Raw genomic sequence first — 20,905 nt, 5'->3', positions numbered from 1 at the left:
CATAAGTATTCACAGCCTTTGCTCAATAATTTGTTGAAGCACCTTTGACACCAATTACAGCCTCATGTCTTTTTGAGTATGATGCTACAAGCTTGGCACACTTATTTTTGGGCAGTTTCTCCCATTCTTCTTTGCAGGACCTCTCAAGCTCCATCAAGTTGGATGGGGAGCGTCGGTGCACACCCATTTTCAGATCTCTCCAGAGATGTTCTATTGGGTTCAAATCTGGGCTCTGGCTGGGCCACTCAAGGACATTCACAGAGTTGTCCTGTAGCCACTCCTTTGTTATCTTGGCTGTGTGCTTAGGGTCGTTGTCCTGTTGGAAGATGAACCTTCACCCCAGTCTGAGGTCCAGAGCGCTCTGGAGCAGGTTTTCATCAAGGATGTCTTTGTACATTGCTGCATTCATCTTTCCCTCGATCCTGACTAGTCTCCCAGTTCCTGCCGCTGAAAATCATCCCCACAGCATGATGCTGCCACCACCATGCTTCACTGTAGGGATGGTATTGGCCAGGTGATGAGCGGCACCTGGTTTCCTCCAGACATGAGTTAAATCTTTGTTTCATCAGACCAGAGAATTTTGTTTCTAATGGTCTGAGAGTCCTTCAGGTGCCTTTTGGCAAACTCCAGGCGGGCTGTCATGTGCCTTTTACTGAGGAGTGGCTTCCGTCTGGCCACTCTACCATACAGGCCTGATTGGTGGAGTGGTGTAGAGATGGTTGTTCTTCTGGAAGGTTCTCCTCTCTCCACAGAGACATGCTGGAGCTCTGTCAGAGTGACCATCGGGTTCATGGTCACCTCCCTGACTAAGGCCCTTCTCCCCCAATCGCTCAGTTTGGCCGGGCAGCCAGCTCTAGGGGAGTCTTGGTGATTCCAAACTTTTTCCATTTACAGATGATGGAGGCCACTGTGCTCATTGGGACCTTCAATGCTGCAGACATTTTTCTGTACCCTTCCCCAGATCGATACAATCCTGTCTCAGAGGTCTACAGACAATTCCTTGGACTTCATGGCTTTGTTTGTTCTCTGACATGCACTGTTAACTGTGGGACCTTATATAGACAGATGTGTGCCTTTCCAAATCATGTCCAATCAACTGAATTTACCACAGGTGGACTCCAATCAAGTTGTAGAAACATCTCAAGGATGATCAGTGGAAACAGGATGCACAATTTTGAGTGTCGTGGCAAAGGCTGTGAATACTTATGTACATGTGCTTTTTTTGTTTTTTATTTTTAATGAATTTGCAAAGATTTCAAACAAACTTCTTTCACGTTGTCATTATGGGGTATTGTTTATAGAATTTTTAGAATTTAATCCTTTTTGGAATAAGGCTGTAACATAACAAAATGTGGAAAAAGTGAAGCACTGTGAATACTTTGTGGATGCACTGTATACACACAGTATTATGTGAACTGTAACGTTTTAATGTTCGGCTTATAAAAGTATGATGTTCTTCATTTAATGTGAAACCAGTCCTCAATGTGTTAGCATTGGCCATCTGGGTTTATAGTTTGAAAACTCTTTTCTATATTTACTATATTTATATTTCTAACTGACCAACCAAGTGCATGGCAATTTTTTTAAGAAACATTTAAAGTAGGACAGCTTTCATTTATAATATTTGTGATAGAACTAACTACCTGACATACTATAAAATTAAAACTCATTACCGTGGGCTCAGTACAATGTAATACTTAGGTGCAATTAATGTGCAAGCAGAGATGTTACCTCACAATGTTTATTTTTGATCTCAAAAGTGATTTGGCAGAAGGGCTGACATGTTTGCCTTATATATTAGCAAGTAGGTATTTTTTGGGATATGAAATTAGCCCCCCTAATATTGATATCCCCATCTGCTTGATATGAATGATGATGAATCCGATACCCTCTCTGGAACCCCACCCCCCGGATTAAGCGTAGCTCCTTTCTTCTCCCACGGTCACACTGAGCACTTGGAATGCATCTCTGCTGCCAGACAGTGTGATTTAAAAAAAAAAAAAAAAATTATCAGCCTCTGCCCTTCTTAAGCACCCTAACAGCGTGATGCATATTGAGATTTGTATGTTGCTACCACTCAAAAAATATCTGGTGCAATATGTTCTGAATCACACTGCTTGGTGCACAAAGGTGCACGGTGCAAACCATGGTGCACAGCACTCAGAAATGCACCAAAAGCATGGAAATAGTGCTGTAATAGACATACAACAGTAAGATATCCCACTAGCCACACCAAACCTTGCAGCGGCGTCTCAGTGGCTGGAGCGCATCTGCCAGCTGCCTGTCATCCTGGAGTCGCCCTGATACAGCTCCTACCCCTGTCTGTGGTGGTGGAGCTTTTGCCAGAGTTCAAGGGGTGCAAGAGACTGGGTTGGTGGCATTCCTATTGGTGGACTCCATCATCACCACCATGGTCTCACTGTCTCCAAAGCAGCAGAGCCCCAGGACCTCTCCTGCCCCACAGGCAGTGTTTGGTGACGGTCCCTATTGCGCAAAGCCTACATAGTGGGGGCACAATCAGTAGCAGCTCGTGGTCATAAATTCTGGTGGGGCAGATACTGACTACAGTCCCTGAATCGCTAATCATGCCCACTTTTAACATTATTTGAATAATGATGTGAAAACTAAATGGAATTCAGGCAAGCAGATAGTCACCTATGACTGAATTTTTGGCTATATAAGAGAATAGACAGTAAATAGCGTACTTGAGACCATTGCAGCTATTGCTCACAAAAGCTGCAGTTGCCTACATACTTAAAAGATGGATGGCCCTTATCCTATGAAAGTGTCCCACGACAACGAAGGCACAAGTATAAACTAAAGTCTGAAAATAGCATACTCCAATTTATACGTATTTTCAAAACAATGAGACGGATATGTTAGTTTTTCAATTGACAAGAAATAAGATCAGCCTACATGAGAGATGATTGCTTCCTCTTTTAAGTTTGTCTATCAGGGCCAAGCTGCTTAATTACCATCTTAAGAACATAAGAAAGTTTACAAACGAGAGGAGGCCATTCGACCCATCGTGCTCGTTTGGTGTCCATTAATAACTAAGTGTTCCAAGGATGTTCTTGTCTTGTAATTGTAATCGTTCAAATGTTGTTGTTTATAAAGAAAAGCTACACTGTTACACACAGTAGGTGCAGCTGCATTGTTAGTCATATTTACAGTCCCCCAAATGTGCAGACTGACACAAGAGAATGATAGAGGGCTGCACAGTGTGGAATGTTAGTGGCTTTGGCTGCCCCTACAAGCCTTTATTAGCACTTCTTGCAGTTCCCATATATGACCACAAGGTACCATAATAAACCTGCCTGCTGCAGTAGGTCACTGAGATGTTATGCCCAGACTTGCCAACCTATATGCATTTTGCGTAGCCGCTACATATTTTTAGTTAGTAATACGTGGGTATGCTTTCATCAGCGATGATACGCAATATACGCATAAATTATTAATGTTGAGCTGACTCGCTCATGTTTCAACTGCCAGCTGAGAACTGTGACTTGAGAGGAAATGTAAATAAAACTTGTTAGGGTATCTTTGTTTTTTTAGTTAAAACATTATGCATTTAACTTACTTACAAAAATTAAAAAACAATCAAATAAAAGGTACTAATTTTAGCCTAACTACATAGCATGAAAAAATATTGCTGCATGAAGATTTTACTAGAATTGCGAGTACAGACATTTATTATAATAAGTAGTGCCTGTAGTGGTTTCAGTAAATCCCAGGATGCATCGATGAAAAAGTAACAAGTTTATTATACAAAACATAAATACAGGTTAACCAGGAGCTCTCATCTCACATTAAGTGAAAAAAAGAACTAGAGATGTGAGCTGGAAGAAGCCCCTTTGTATCTTTGATAGACAATAGGTTACAGAAAATCCAGCTCAATCCAGCTGTAATGAGCTCAATTTACCCCATGCATACTGATAGTTGTTGATCAGGTATTCAAAAGACAATAGCTGTAAGCCTATATATGCACGGAACAGTGAGCCTTAAGGCAGAGGCAGAGTTACTTGGATACAATTGTTTTGTATACAATCCAAGAAACAATTAACCTTGAGGGGGAGGCAGGGTAACATGAATTTGGTAGAGTTCTGTAGCATTTTTACATAAAAACGAATAATTAAAGGGGTAAATACAAACAAACGATTGCTTCATAGACAAAACTGAAACAATCAATACTATAATAACATGAAACAATTAATAATATAGAAATAATATACAGATCATAATAAAAGTAAATTTTCCCACTACATGCCTATTTTGCATTCAATTCACTTCTAACCACCGTTTGTTAATTATCTTCCTCATGTAGTTTTGTGTTATTTGATCTGCTATTACTGCCATATTAGGGAAACAACTAATTAGCTTAATGTTGCCAACACAATCAGATTTTTGAGACCAATAGCTTAGTTTAAAAATTAAGTTTAAAATGTATCAGCTAAACACAGGGCACGGTAGTACACAGATCTTCACGAGAATGTCGACAAGTTATTTTTTACTATCTGTAACAAAGTCCTTGATCACACAAGGAAATCAACAGTTGATGATCATCTCAAATCAAATCAGCACAAGTCGGTTCCTCCCAGCCTGAACCCATTTTAAAATATTTGACAACAAATATACATAAAACAGTGGCTTCTGAATAGAGAGAAAAGGTAGATAACGTGCACTATGTACATGCACTCACACACACACACACACACACACACACACACACACACACACACACACACAGCTATATAACGTTAATGTTAACAAATGCAAACCGATTGCTTCCTAGATTAACTCCGCTAAATCATGATCACTCTGTTACACGTTACAGTTGATGTTAAGTGTTTTGGATGTATCGCTGTACAGAGAGGAAAGCCTTACATCTAATAAAAAATATCATAAACGTTTACCACAATACGAGTATCAGAGAAAGATTTAAACTGTAGTTTTTTTATTATTTTATGGTGCAGTCAAAATAGTCTAGTCTATTTTATAATAGATTTATAACATTTAATTTTATTTAAAAAATTGCTTTTTTTAATAGACAAGTTTTTCATTTACAGTAATGCCATCTTAAGCAGTGTTTCTCAACCCTACCCTGCTGGTTTGTGTTCCAACCGAGCTCAATTACTTAATTGAAGCCTTAATTTAAGTATTAATTTCCTAAAGGAGAACGTTTTAATTATTTAAAACAATGGGAGGCTTAAGTATAATATTGTATAAACGTATTATCTTATTAAGGAACCAACTTGTATCAGTTACACAATTAAAAAAATCAAATAGCAAGTAGCATACAATAAAGAAATAATATTAATAAATGTACATGCAAGTTATCAAATAGGCTCCAGTTGTTTCACTAGTGGTGTGTGTATGTGTATGTATATGTATATATATATATATATATATATATATATATATATAATATAATATTCTGTTTTGTTTAAGCATCTTGGGATTTTGACATAATCTTAAATTGTAAGGGCATTTAAATACTTTCCTTTGCATTCCAACTGCATATTTTTCAGGTATACTCAATCCAAACACTAATTCCACGGTGCTTCCGTGCTAGGGGTGTTTTAACTGAACACCGTGTTCTTGTGCTTGTATTCAAAATACTAGTACAGTAGTTAGTGTTTGAATATGTACATCTTGTCCTCACTGTTGCTGCTGTTCTTTCAATAAATCTTGGCAGTTTTCCTCATGAATTTTTGTGTTATTCCCAGGTCGAATTAGAAGCACAATATGTAATCTAAACAAAACATTATAATTCACTAGCCCATTGTAGTTATCTCACCCAATACTATCAATGGAAACATTGTTTTAGTTCTTAATGTTATTTAAATAAAGGAGAAAGCTTAATAATGGTAAAATCCTGCCATTTGACTTCTGCAAACACGTCTGAATGTCGATCTGATAAATGTTTAAACAAATTGGATCTGTTGCCTTCTTTAGCCTGCATTTCAGCTTTCCGTTGTCAGACTTTGCGTGTGGATTGGAGAAGCTCAAGAAACACGATTAATCGTTTACGATTTAGCTAATGTTAAAGTTACCTCAAGCTCACAAGTTGAGAATCCCCAATACCTAGTAAGACTGGGCGAGTTCTTCAGTCAAGGTACTGTGTAGATTCTGTGCAGATCAATGATGTACAAATAATTCTCAAATCCAAAACCCTTGCTGTGTAATGATATATAAATCACATGTTCTGTGCAGAATCTGCTCTTCTGCTTGATATAAGAACTCGCCCATTGATTTTGCTGACAACAGCACAAGGACAGATGTAGAAAGCTTTGAAGGTGGACTTGAGTCATTGAAGTTAGTTCAGCATGATACAAAATTTGAAAGATGCAACAGTTTAGCAAAATGCATGGTATTGAGATACAAATATAACACGGGGGGAAACAAGGTTTGTGTTTGTAGTATTTATTGACTAAATTCTGCTCATCAGGTGGACTAGTAATTCATATTTGTCACTCAGCACTGCTTATACGGAAATGGCTGTAACTAAGCTCATTCGAAAGCTACAGACCTGTGGTTTTCGTGAGTGGCAGCCTTGAGCACCTATAGGAGATAGGATTAGAGTAATATGACATAGAACACTTGCCCGCCCCCGGGACGTTTTGCAAAGAGCGGACCCCAGAGAGTTAATTTACAGCCCTGCTTTGTTTTGCAGATCTTACCTCAGTGTCTTACTTCAGGTTACCTCACGTTACTGATGGAGCTAGCAATATAAGTGTTTTATATATTTAGGATTACAACACGATGTACAGTACTGAACAGTGCATAACAAGACCAAAACAGCATAGAGAGCATACTGATTATATGAAACACAAAAATAATTGCCATTAACATGAATACACCATTGCCATGAAACGTCCATCAGCAACTTACTTTACTTTGAAACCCACAATAAACTAACCAGTTATCTTGCACTTATATAATGCAGTCATTTAAGTATATATACGATTATCTCAGTAGCATTTGCATGTAAAATGTGGGTTTATATGTGCTAATGGATGTGTTTTTCTTGTGTTTTCATCATTTTTAAGTAATTTACTCTAGTATTTGGGATTGACTTTGTCCTCTTCTGTGGCAGTTTATTATTATTATTATTATTATTATTATTATTATTATTATTATTATTATTTTCATAAGCCTGATTCTCCGAAGTTTGTTGGCCAAACTTGCATGCGCTTCATCACAGATCTTTAGTGACACCTTATTCAGGAAAGTCAGTCACTTATGAAGCTAACCATTCAAGAAAAAGTGCAGTTTTACCTGTTGGAATCTTCTCTGTTCCAAACAAAAGTATGTGTGTCATTTGGTGCTGACTTTTTTTTTTTTTTTCCTTTTTTGAAAGTGCTTTGTTTCACAAATGGTTATTTTCTGTACTTAAATCTTTTTTTAGTGGCTAAAAGTTAGAAACATTTAATCCTATACTAAGTTAAACATTTTAACTGAAACAATCATATATAATTGCATACTTTTATTTTTACAGAAAAATCCAAATTCAAAAGCATTCAACAGTTTATACCCTAAATGCCTCCCCACCCTCACCCCGTGGAACTCCCAAGATGTTTGCATTACAAGTGCTACAAAAAAAAAGATTGACAGGTGTTGTGCTCCAATATTGTGCAATAGCTGGGTTGACACCGAATCTCTGAAATAATGTTTTTTACTCTGAAATATCGAATTTGATTAATTGATTGTACAGAAACTTGGAATATTCATTACTAAGTAAGCTATGATGTATTGATGTGGACAATGAGTTTCTGAGGAATAACCATGTTTTTGGGTAGGTTTTTTTGGGGGGCCCAATCAGCAAGCCCTATACTTGCCACCTCACCCATCCAAGAGATAGTGGCAGTTGCAGACCAGTTGGTGATTGTAATTGTGATTGCATGCCAACGGTCGCCGTCAGTTATGGTTAACACAGGCGAGGCATGTGCCAGATACAGACTGCACATGTTGGCCCCAGTCAGTTCCTCCGTCATCTGGGGGATCTTGGTACTGTTGGTACTGTTGCAATATAGTGTGTCTAATCATGATCAATAATGCAGAGACTGATTCTGTAGTTTGTATGCTTTCATTTGAGTGGTCCCACTCCCTCTTAGGAGTATTTTGTGGTACAAATTTTCTCTAAACTTTTCCGCTTATGCTAGTGTTTTCAAATGCACATTATTCCTTAATTTCTTATGGTGTTTTCACCCAACAACTTCTCCAAATTTCAATATGAGTGGTACTTCAAATACACATTTTCCAAAGAAAGATTTCCCATAGACTTTAATGGTGGAAAAAGGTGAACATTTCCAAAAACACATTTTATTTTTGTGAAACAACTTGGTAGTACTGCAGTATAGTTTGTCTAATCATGTGTAAAGCGTTAAAATAATACCAACCTAAAGCTATGTTCCGCCTTCAAGAAGTTAAAAACAAACAAACAATGAAATGCATTATCTAGGTCCCGCCTTCTAAAGTTAAGTAACCAATCAGGCACATGATCCTGTTCTTCCCCCAGGGCAGTGCTGCCCTCAGAACAGCATTTCCAAAAACTCAACTGAGCCCAGCTTGCCGGCTATATTATATTCAGTATAGCCTACTGCATAAACGGTGGGTCAGGCAGTTGGAGAAGAACGTATTTATAGCTTATTAATTATCCGGAGTTTACAGCTGAAACACCGTATGTGTATGTATTGTAGTGGGGTGCGTGATAGGGGCGTTAGAACACACATAAGACAGGAGTATGTCTATTTATTTTCAGTTCCCAGAGGCTCCTGGTTGTCCAGGACAATGATTTTCAAAAAGCTAACAAACCGTTCTCTCTTGCAAAATCCATCGGGTCACAGATCAGGGTCAATGCCGGGGGCGGTTGTCATCCAGAAGAAATGTCCTTATTTGTGTAAGCAACCTTTGGTTTTGGTTTTGCTCTCCATTCTCTCCACGCTTTTGCTCTCCAGCACACCCTCCTTGTCCTTTCACCAACCAACTACTGAGACAAAGGAATGGAAGGGTTTCCTGATTATATAGCCCTGGTCTGATGGGCTGCACCTGGGTTGATTGCATCAGCTATGGGGTGTGTCAGCTCTGCGCCAAATTTCCACATCCCTGTCCGTGATCCTGATCCTGGAAGTGCTGCCAGCCTCATGCTGCTGTCCATGGTCCTGTTGGCCAGAAAGGAGAGAAACCGAGCAGGCACATAGCAATCATCTATGACCCGCCTGCTCATCCTGCTACAGTATTTAAAATATTTAGTAACATAAGAACGGATATGCAGTAGAAATTTACACAGAGATTTACTTCTGAAGCCACACAAAAATGGCTATGGCAGTTCTAGTGTAAGTCTCTAGCCAACTATAGCAGGGTAATGTAGATCTGCACATACAGGATGCAATATGGCAATATGTGTGTGTAGTTCCTGTATGTCATTAACTGTATGTGTTGATTTACATCCATACCCACAATGCCTCAGCACCCTGCCTTTTGTGTGGATGATAGAAAGTTGGCAACCTAGCATAACACTGTTCTTCAAAAGTTTTAAGACGGAACAAAGCTTTTATACCCCCTCTGGGATATATGCCCAAGGGGCCTTAACATTTTACAAACAGTGTCTGAATGGTCATTTCTAATAACTAGCAGTGATTTCATTGGCATTCTAAACTGCCAATTACATTATAAGGTAATTAGCAGTTAATACGTTGCAAGAAAGGAATGTGAACTGCTGATAACCAATTGGGGAGTAACATCACACCAAGGACAAAGGCAGGATATGATTTCTGTATTTTTCCCTCACATATCCTTGTCTAAAACTTGTTCTGGTTGAGTTAGCAGGTGGTGGCTTCAGGGCAGGATTCCTTATCAATCAATATTTTTGTATTTGTGTAGCACCCATTGCAGGATAGCCACAGAGCGCTGTACCGATTAATAAACATACTCAATCAAAATTCGAAAAATAAATAAACCATAAACAATTTAGAAAATAAAATAAACCATTAGGCATAGAGGAAAGAAAAAAAAATGACTATGAATGGCAGAGTGTTCTTGGAGAAAATAAAACTCTGGGGATCCATGACTTAATTGCCTCCCCTCCAGGCAATGTAATTATTTTACAGCAGTGAGATCATGTAATTCCCTCTAGTGGGGGTCTCTGGGAAGATGGAACATCAACAGCCCTTGGGTGGGGATGACTTGTGCCCTTGGGGTGTGGTTGAATTGTTAGGGTGCCACATCAGCCCTCTGGGGTGGGTTGTGCCTTATTGAGTTTCTAGGGTGGGGGTCAAGGTACTTCATCAGCCCCTCAGAGGGTGCTATTGTTGGAAAATACAAAAATAAAATTGTGCTCAGGTACTGATCTTAAAATGCCAGTCTGCTGCCCTCTTCCCTTGTAATGCTTTGGATATACATTAACACCTCCCCATTTGGTTAGTATTCTAGACTTGAAATATAATATTAGGTTTGCGAATGCACCCCTGTTTATCTGAAAAAGAGAATACTACCCAAAGGTTGCAAGGTCACTCAAGAAATCTGACTTCCAGCAAAGAGGAAAAGTCACTCCACTTTCATTATATGGAAACAGGATACAGGAAGGGACTGTATGACTGTGTAGAGTGGCCTGTAAGCAGCTTTGATAGACAAAGATGTTTGTGTGAGGTTCCATGGTAACAGGCTTAACCCCTCACCCTTTGGGTAGTATTATTTGTTCAGATAACTAGGGTTGCATTCTCAACCTATCGCTGAAAACAGAAAACAAAGGGTATGAATTATTATTTTTCTAATTAACTTTTTTTTTTTTTTGTATTTTCTTTCTTTAGCATGCTTTGCTGTTCGACGGCTAATAGGAGTGACTGAGATTGAGAAGGGCTCCAGTTATGGCAACCAGGAAGTGAAGAAGAAGAATTAAACATTTTGCCATCCAGATAAAAAAAAAAAGTCCCTTTTTTATTTTCATAGAGGGAAAAAGTGCGGGGAAAAATAATAATAAATAATTATATTAGTTATGATAATGATGTAAAGGGACTGCCTCAAACCATCTTTGTTTTATTTTTTTTCATTACATTAAAAATCCTGCCCGAAGAAAGATGAGAATTCAGTACAGATGCCAACAGAGTGGAAACTTTGAATTTGCTTTCTGGTCCTAAGAAAGCTTTATGGTTTCCCATGTATTTCATTCCACTCCAATATTATTGAATACAGATTTTAGTTTTCTTAGCTTTTTCATAATTTAAGTGCTAATTGGAGTGCTAATTCTCATCTGAAATGTCAGTCTCTCTGGAGAAAACTGCAGCAGCTTTTCACCAACTGGTGACATGATAGCAAGCTTGCTGTGAGACATGAAACTCTGGTCACACGTAGAAGCAGCACATTCTTAACTTCAGAACCTAGAGCTTAACATTTACAGAGCACTAACTTGAAACTAATAAATCGATCAATGCAAGTTACTTGTTGTGCTCTCAATAATAATTGCATGAAAGTAGCAAGGCAGTTGTATCCCTTACATATCTTTAGATTGATAGGAAAAAAAATCCCCTCATCAGTATTTAGATTATGTAAATGCCCTGTTTTTTTTTTTGCTTTGTTTGGGTGTTTTGTTTAGAGAGGTTTGTTTTGGTTTCTGTATATTTGTATTATAATTTATAATTTCACCAGAGGGTCCTGGATGTCATTTTGCATTTCCTTGTGGCTATGCCAAGTCATTTCCATGTTTCAATGGCTGTTTTCTCTTGCTCTTGTAAAGATTGATTTCTTTATTGTTTGTCTCTACTAAAACAGCCTATTATTGATCTATGTTCTTTTTAACACTCTCAGCTTGTTTAAAAAATATTAATTCAAGTATGAGGGAGAGGATTAGATGGGAATTAAATTGGTAACAAACATGTTGATATTGGTTAATACTCTTGTCCAAGATGCTGCATGGTAAATGGTATCAGCTCCAGGATATATGACATCAGTTTTCAAATGCACAGTAACATGAATGTCATTTAATCAGTGGTGAAATGTTTTACTTATTATGAAATAAAAAAATAAAAGAAAGAAAAATAATCAGGGCTTACTTGCTTTAACTGACACATTTATTCTAAATTTCCAGCCTAGGGATGAATCCCAGCTTTTGTAGTGCAAGTTCCAAACAAATTGTGGAACAGGTTGAAACCCACAGGCTTTATATTCTTTCTGAAACAATTACCTTATTTATCATAGTTCTAACAACTTATTAATTCTAGTAATTACCATTGTAGTTATATACAGGTATTTTCAAAAGTTGGATTACTGCAATCAAATGGAACTTGCAACTGTTCTTTCTTATGCTTTCCCACTATTTTGTCTATTGACTTTGGCAAGATCCAGGGCTGCATTGGGATATTATGAATGGTGATGTATCTTTATTATTGGAGTTCAAATATATGTTGTTACTGAGTCCAAAACTTGGAATTATATAGAGTGATTGGTTTCAGTCTCAACCTTTGCAAAATACACAACAGTTTCAAAGCTCCATAGTCAGTGTCCCATGAGTGTGAACTGTGAGAAGTATTACATTACACTATTTGTCATTTAGCGATGCTCTTAGCCAGGGTGACTTTACTGGAGCAATCTAAGTGAAGTACCTTGCTCAAGTGTACTAACCACTACCCCACAATGCTGCCTGTATGTTAATTAGGATAGCTTAACAGAGAATTTATACACAAGTTTAAGTATACACTCACCTAAAGGATTATTAGGAACACCTGTTCAATTTCTCATTAATGCAATTATCTAACCAACCAATCACATGGCAGTTGCTTCAATGCATTTAGGGGTGTGGTCCTGGTCAAGACAATCTCCTGGTTGTTGGTGCCAGACGGGCCGGTCTGAGTATTTCACAATCTGCTCAGTTACTGGGATTTTCACGCACAACCATTTCTAGGGTTTACAAAGAATGGTGTGAAAAGGGAAAAACATCCAGTATGCGGCAGTCCTGTGGGCGAAAATGCCTTGTTGATGCTAGAGGTCAGAGGAGAATGGGCCGACTGATTCAAGCTGATAGAAGAGCAACTTTGACTGAAATAACCACTCGTTACAACCGAGGTATGCAGCAAAGCATTTGTGAAGCCACAACACGTACAACCTTGAGGCGGATGGGCTACAACAGCAGAAGACCCCACCGGGTACCACTCATCTCCACTACAAATAGGAAAAAGAGGCTACAATTTGCACAAGCTCACCAAAATTGGACAGTTGAAGACTGGAAAAATGTTGCCTGGTCTGATGAGTCTCGATTTCTGTTGAGACATTCAGATGGTAGAGTCAGAATTTGGCGTAAACAGAATGAGAACATGGATCCATCATGCCTTGTTACCACTGTGCAGGCTGGTGGTGGTGGTGTAATGGTGTGGGGGATGTTTTCTTGGCACACTTTAGGCCCCTTAGTGCCAATTGGGCATCGTTTAAATGCCACGGCCTACCTGAGCATTGTTTCTGACCATGTCCATCCCTTTATGACCACCATGTACCCATCCTCTGATGGCTACTTCCAGCAGGATAATGCACCATGTCACAAAGGTCGAATCATTTCAAATTGGTTTCTTGAACATGACAATGAGTTCACTGTACTAAACTGGCCCCCACAGTCACCAGATCTCAACCCAATAGAGCATCTTTGGGATGTGGTGGAACGGGAGCTTCGTGCCCTGGATGTGCATCCCACAAATCTCCATCAACTGCAAGATGCTATCCTATCAATATGGGCCAACATTTCTAAAGAATGCTTTCAGCACCTTGTTGAATCAATGCCACGTAGAATTAAGGCAGTTCTGAAGGTGAAAGGGGGTCAAACACAGTATTAGTATGGTGTTCCTAATAATCCTTTAGGTGAGTGTATGTTGATGGTCTATTTACTTTAAATTCAATACATTCTCACATTGCGTCTTTTGAGTATTCGTATATTGACATCAACAGTAAACCTGAGCCATTGGAGAAGAGTCATATCTTTAGAGAAAGACAACTGCATCAGACAGCTGCTGTCAATGTACATTTATAAACAAAGGTCAGCTGTAATTAATCAATATTCAAGTACTTGTGAATTGATCTAAAACATTTCTTGTAGGGCTCTTTTTGTCTTTTTCCTTTTTTTGCTATTTTTATTTATTTATTTTTGTACAGTGACAAAAGCCATGGCTGTTTTTAAAGTTTGGGATTGCCAGCGGAAAGAAAGAAAAATGATCAGTGGGATGACAGTTAATGAAGTTCTTGCAAAGGGTAAGTGCGTAGCAGGATATTATATTAGTAAATACAAACCTTAGTAAATAGCATTTCCCAAACTATGTTGATGACCACTCTCATGTTACCTCCTCCTAAATAGGTGAAAACAAATGATTTACTGATAACTTAATTAAAAAGCCATGACAATTTTTAATTTTAGTTTAAGTATTAAAGTTTGGGAAATGCTGACATATGGTTATCTTCTCTTTTATGTAATTCTCCCTCATTTATTTATTCAATTGCATTTTTTTAGGGACAGTAAAGCTTGGCCTTTCAAAAAAGGGACCACTCTAGTGTTAGAATTGGATGGTACTGAAATAGATGATGATGATATCCTATTGGAATTGCAATCCCATACACTTATAGTCTTAATGGATGGAGAGACCTGGATACCAAACCAGCCAGATATACCTGAGAGATCTGATGCACAGATTTGTAGCACTAATGAACCAACTGAGAAAGGAGTTGAAATACTCCTACCCTCATCATCAGCTACAACATCTTTTGCAAAACCTAGCATTATTTGCATTTGTATTCATACTCAGCATTTCCTCTTATTTTATTTTCACAAAACTGTATTCACTTCGCAGTCTTGCAGACTGAATAATATCCTTACAGTACTAATATGTATGCTTATGTACCCTTAAAAACAAGACGGCTGAATACAGTGTACTTTCTTAAATATGTATATTATGCATGTATGTATGCCTATATTTGTCTGTCAATTTACATATTTTTTTTAACTTATGCATGAATTACAGAAGCCTTAGTCGTCGACGAGAGAACACCACTACCACCTTTTTCTGATCTTGTTAAACAGTATCTACAGAATGCAAATTCTAGAGCAGTCTGGAATAAGATGGTAGAAGAGGCAGCACATTATTATATGGCAAACTTCCCTGGCCTACATGACAGTGCAGAATATAAAGCCATTGGGAGGAAACTATATGCCCAACACCCATGCATTAAACATGAAGGGACAGAACCATGGGTAAGATGAAATGTGTTCTAGAAAAAACATAACAAATATATACCATTACTATTCATTAGCTACCATTGATGAATGCTTCAAAAGTATGTTAATGTATTAATTTATTTACTTTGCAGTCTTTATTTTCAAAATGTCTGAATCATCTCCAATCCTTGCCAAACAACCTCATTCAAGCTGTATAGAGAGGCCAGCAGAACTGCCAGTGTCTGAATACAACCGCCACATTTGTGAGCTTAAAAAGGAATTGGAAAACCAAAGGCCAAATGATAACCATTTGAAAATTCTACTGAAAGAAACTTTCCAGAATCGGCGATCATGGATAACAACTCTTCCCTCGGAAAAATGAAACCCATAATTGAAATGTACCCATGTACAGATTAATTATAATAATTATTATAATATAATAATATTTTTTTAGATGTTAATTGAGTCTATGCATGGAAAGTTCTTATTAGAAATATTAGAGTTGTATGTTTAATCAATTTACAAGTAGGTTTTAGTTACATGAGACCCACTGTATTTAATAAATGTACATGTATCTGTGCTTTAAGTGTTTACACCGATCAGCCATAACATTATGACCACTGACAGGTGAAGTGAATAACACTGATAATCTCGTTATCATGGCACCTGTCAGTGGGTGAGATATATTAGGCAGCAAGTGAATATTTTGTTCTCAAAGTTGATGTGTTAGAAGCAGGAAAAATGGGCAGGCTTAAGGATCTGAGCGACTTTGACAAGGGCCAAATTGTGATGGCTAGACGACTGGGTCAGAGCATCTCCAAAACTGCAGCTCTTGTGGGCTGTTCCCGGTCTGCAGTGGTCAGTACCTATCAAAAGTGGTCCAAGAAAGGAAAAGTGGTGAACCGGTGACAGGGTCATGGGTGGCCAAGGCTCATTGATGCACGTGGGGAGCGAAGGCTGACCTTCTGAACCTTGATAATAAATAATGTGTGGGTTCTCTTATTCTTACAGTATGTGAAAAGTTACAACACCCAATCTATGTAGTTTCTAAAGATTTTGTAAGATTTTCAGATATAACAATAAAAAACAGAAAATAGTAAATGTTACGTAGCTTTCATGCACTTTAAAAGATTTATCTGAAAATAATAAAGGTGAGGCTCTGCATGAAATAAAGCAAAAATGTAAGACAGATCAACCTCACTGTCTTTTCTCTAAAGTCACTGTGTGTGTAAAATATGATATTGATTAAAACTTAAACTTAACACGTCTACATTTTACAGGGTGTACGATCTGACAAATGGTCATCATACTTGAAAACAGCGGAGGAAGAGTCTCCACATCTCATTATTTTTGTAGATGGACAAGAACTCCAAGAAGCTGCTGTAGTAGGAGACACAAACATAATTTCCTGCCAGGCCAAAACCTGTCTGGATGCTGTCATGGTGCTCCTTGGTACATACTATGTTTTTGATTTGGAGTACCCCAGGATTTACTCGCAAGTCCTGGGCTTTCTACAACATTTTATCTTAAATGATTCATATACAAAATCAAAATCCAACAAATTAAAGTTTTTTTCCAAAACATTCACCTCACGGAATTCTGAAATATAAAATAATACAAGCTCACAATTTCCTGCTTTAAATGTAATACTCAAATGTATAAATCCAACCAGAAATAGCTGGAGACAAAATTTGTTGTTGATTGTCACTGTCACCTATTAGTATTATTATCTGGAGACATTGTAAATAGTTTTGTTATTATTAAATGTGATATATCACATAACTGGAGACATTGTAAGTAGTTTTGTTATTATTGTCACTGTCACTGTCACCTATTACAATTATTATTACAAACCATTAAAGCTGTTCTATTGTTTTTTCTCTCTATCTAATAAAACCACATGTCAAGGTGTTTAAAAAGTGTTACAACGTATAGACATGTCAAGGTGTTTCTTTACTAAACACATGACCACGTTTATTTTCTAATAACGTTCAAAAAAATAAACACCTTGACACGTATAAAAATTGTTACAGATAAGTGTTTAACTATGTGTTCAAAACATAAACACTTGGGTTTACAGTGATAGGACCATGGGAAGCTTGTTAGTTTAGACGTCATGTTTCAGAGATAGGGATTTATATCACATGATTGGATGTAACAACCCATACGTTTATATGCGAGTATGGATGCCATACACTCAGATCACTTTCAAAAGTTCCTAAAACCTGCCCCTTTGAAGACAGAAGTCTTAAATTTAGCACAGACATGCCAGGGAACATTGGGGGTGCAAACCTAAAATATTGAGTGGATAGGACCATGGGAAGCTTGTTAGTTTGGACTTCATTTTTCAGAGATAGGGATTTATATCACATGATTGGATGTAACAACCCATACGTTTATGTTCGAGTGTGGATGCATTACAATCAGATCACTTTCAAAAATTCCAAAAACCTGCCCCTTTGAAGACAGACTTCTGAAACTTGGTACAACATGCCAGAGTACTTTAGGGGTGCCCACCTAAAATTTGGAGCCGATAGCACCATAGGAAGCCTGCTAGTTTGGACTTCATGGTTTGGAGACAGGGATTTATATCACATCATTGGATGTAACAACCCATACGTTTATAGGCGAGTGTGGATGCCATACACTCAGATCACTATCAAAAGTTCCTGAAACCTTCCCATTTGAAGACGGAGCGCTAAAGCCTTGCTCAGACATACCAGGGAACATTGAGGATTTCTACCTAGAATTTGGTGTGGATATGACCATGGGAAGTCTGTTAAATTGGACTTCATGTTTCAGAGATAGGGAATAATATCACATCATTGGATGTAACAACCCATACGTTTATGTACGAGTGTGGATGCATTACACTCAGATCACTTTCAAAAGTTACAAAAACCTGCCCCTTTGTAGACAGGGCTCTGAAATTTGGGTGATATAAATCCCTAATCTCCGAAACATGAAGTCAAATCTAGCAGGCTTCCCATGCTCCTATGGACGCCAAATTTTAGGTGGTCACCCCCAATCTACCCTGGCATGTCTGTGCCAAATATCAGAGCCCTGTCTACAAAGGTGCAGGTTTTAGGAACTATTGAAAGTGATCTGAGTGGAAAGCATCCACACTAGTATATAAACTTATGGGTTGTTACATCCAGTTATGTGATATAATTCCCTGTCACCGAAACATAAAGTGCAATCTAACAAACTTCCCATGGTCATATGAACTCCAAATTGTAGGTGGGAACCCTCAATGGACCCTGGAATGTCTCTGCCAAATATCAGAGCCCTATCTTCAAAGGGGCAGGTTTTAGGACCTTTTGAAAGTGATCTGAGTGTAATGCATCCACACTCGAACATAAACGTATGGGTTGTTACATCCATTCATGTGATATAAATCCCTATCTCCGAAACATGAAGTCCAAACAAACAGGCTTCCCATTGTCCTATCAACTCCAAATTTTAGGTGGGCACCATCAATATACCATGGCATGTCTGTGCCACGTTTCAGAGCCCTGTCTTCAAAGGGGCAGGTTTTAGGAACTTTTGAAAGTGATCTGAGTGTATGGCATCCCCACTCGCATATCAAGGTATGGGTTGTTACATCCAATGATGTGATATAATTCCCTGTCACCGAAACATAAAGTGCAATCTAACAACCTTCCCATGGTCATATCCACACCAAATTCTATGTGGGAACCCTCAATGTACCTTGGCATGTCTGTGCAAAATTTCAGAGCCCTGAATTCAGAGGGGCAGGTTTTAGGAACTCTTAAAAGTGATCTGAGTGTATGGAGCATATCATACTGTGAGTAGCTTGATGTGCTCAACTGCATTACATATGCTTACAAATGCAATTTTACAACATTTCTTGTTGTTTCCAGGACAGAACTGACTTGGTTTCTAGAGTTTGACGAATTGTAATGTTATCATGCAAATACACATGTAAGGTCTTCACCTTTGGAACGAGACTGCCCTGAAGTATATAGTGTTGGAGCTTTTCAGGCTAAGAGAAGCATAATTTGGATGGTATTGCAATTTCTTCATTCTGTAAAGTCAGATGTGTTCAACTGCATTACATATGCTTATACTTGCAATTTTACAACATTTCTTGTTGTTTCAGGTCAGAACTGATTTGGTTTGATGAATTGTAATGTTTTCATGCAAATGCACATTTAAGGTCTTCACCAATGACAGAGATTGCCCTTAAGTATACTTTTGGAGCTTTTCAGGCTAAGAGAAGCATAATTTGGATGGTATTGCAATATCTTCATTCTGTATAGTTAGATGTGTTAAACTGCATTAGATATGCTTACACTTGCAAATTTAAAACATTTCTTGTTGTTTCCAGGACAGAACTGACTTGGTTTCTAGAGTTTGACGAATTATAATGTTTTCATGCAAATACACATGTAAGGTCTTCACCAATGACAGAGTTTGCCCTTAAGTATAGAGTGAGAGCATATCATGCTAAGAGAAGCATACTTTGGATGGTATTGCAATATCTTCATTATGTAAATTCAGATATGTTCAGCTGCATTACATATGCTTACTCTTACAATTGTACAACATTTCTTGTTGTTTCCAGGACAGAACTGACTAAGTTTCTAGAGTTTGACGAATTATAATGTTTTCATGCAAATACACATGTAAGGTCTTCACCAATGTAAGAGATTGCGAATAAGTATAGTGTTGGAGCGAATCATGCTAAGAGAAGCATAATTTGTATGGTATTGCAATATCATCATTGTGTAAAGTCAGATGTGCTCAACTGCATTAGATATGCTTTCAAATGCAATTTTACAACATTTCCTGTTGTTTCAGGTCTGAACTGATTTGGTTTGATTAATTGTAATGTTTTCATGCAAATACAGATTTAAGGTCTTCACCAACAACAGAGATTGCCCTATAGTATATAGTGTTAGAGCTTTTCAGGCTATGAGAAGCATAATTTGGATGGTATTACAAATCTTTATTCTGTAAATTTAGATGAGCTCAATTGCATTACATATGCTTACAAATGCAAAATCACAACATTTCTTGTTGTTTCAGGTCAGAACTGACTTGGTTTCTAGAGTGACGAATTGTAATGTTTTCATGCAAATACACATGTAAGGTCTTCACCAGTGACAGAGATTGCCCTTAAGAATATAGTGTTGGAGCTTTTCAGGCTAAGAGAAGCAAAATTTAGATTGTAATGCAATATCTTCATTCTGTAAAGTCAGATGTGCTCAACTGCATTACATATGCTTACAAATGCAATTTAACTACATTTCTTGTTGTTTAAGATCAGAACTGATTTGGTTTCATTAGTTTGATTAATTGTAATGTTTTCATGCAAATACACATGTAAAGTCATTACCAATGACAAAGATTGCCCTTAAGTATAGTGATGGAGCATTTCAGGCTAAGAGAAGCATAATTTGGATGGTATTGCAAAATCTTTATTCTGTAAAGTCAGATGTGCTCAACTGCATTAGATATGCTTTCAAATACAATTTTACAACATTTCTTGTTGTTTCAGGTAAGATCTGACTTGGTTTCATGAGTTTTATGAATTGTAATGTTTTCATGCAAATACACATGTAAAGTCATTACCAATGACAAAGATTGCCCTTAAGTATAGTGACGGAGCATTTCAGGCTAAGAGAAGCAAAATTTAGATGGTATTGCAATATCTTCATTATGTAAATTCAGATATGTTCAGCTGCATTACATATG

At 37.7% G+C, this 20,905-nt stretch overlaps 1 protein-coding gene and 1 long non-coding RNA gene across 6 annotated transcripts in view; both read left to right on the top strand.

The window, feature by feature from the left end:
- Positions 1 to 12,041, top strand: part of agpat3 (1-acylglycerol-3-phosphate O-acyltransferase 3) — a 125,260-nt gene extending 113,219 nt beyond the window's left edge. For all 5 annotated transcript variants that reach the window (XM_066707083.1, XM_066707078.1, XM_066707080.1 and 2 more), the window contains one exon: positions 10,809 to 12,041. In XM_066707083.1, the coding sequence (XP_066563180.1) occupies positions 10,809 to 10,897 (89 nt within the window). In that variant the 3' untranslated portion in view covers positions 10,898 to 12,041. The remainder of the gene's footprint in view (positions 1 to 10,808) is intronic.
- A 1,573-nt stretch (positions 12,042 to 13,614) lies between these two features.
- Positions 13,615 to 17,030, top strand: LOC136751454 (uncharacterized). The gene is made up of 3 exons (XR_010817013.1): positions 13,615 to 14,226; positions 14,991 to 15,220; positions 15,337 to 17,030. It is a non-coding gene; the product is annotated as an uncharacterized LOC136751454 (long non-coding RNA).
- Positions 17,031 to 20,905: the final 3,875 nt, after the last annotated feature.

This window comes from Amia ocellicauda, chromosome 6 (genome assembly GCF_036373705.1).
Source record: "Amia ocellicauda isolate fAmiCal2 chromosome 6, fAmiCal2.hap1, whole genome shotgun sequence".
In the NCBI taxonomy this organism is placed as follows: Eukaryota; Metazoa; Chordata; class Actinopteri; order Amiiformes; family Amiidae; genus Amia; species Amia ocellicauda.
This window is presented reverse-complemented; position numbering and strand designations above follow the sequence as displayed.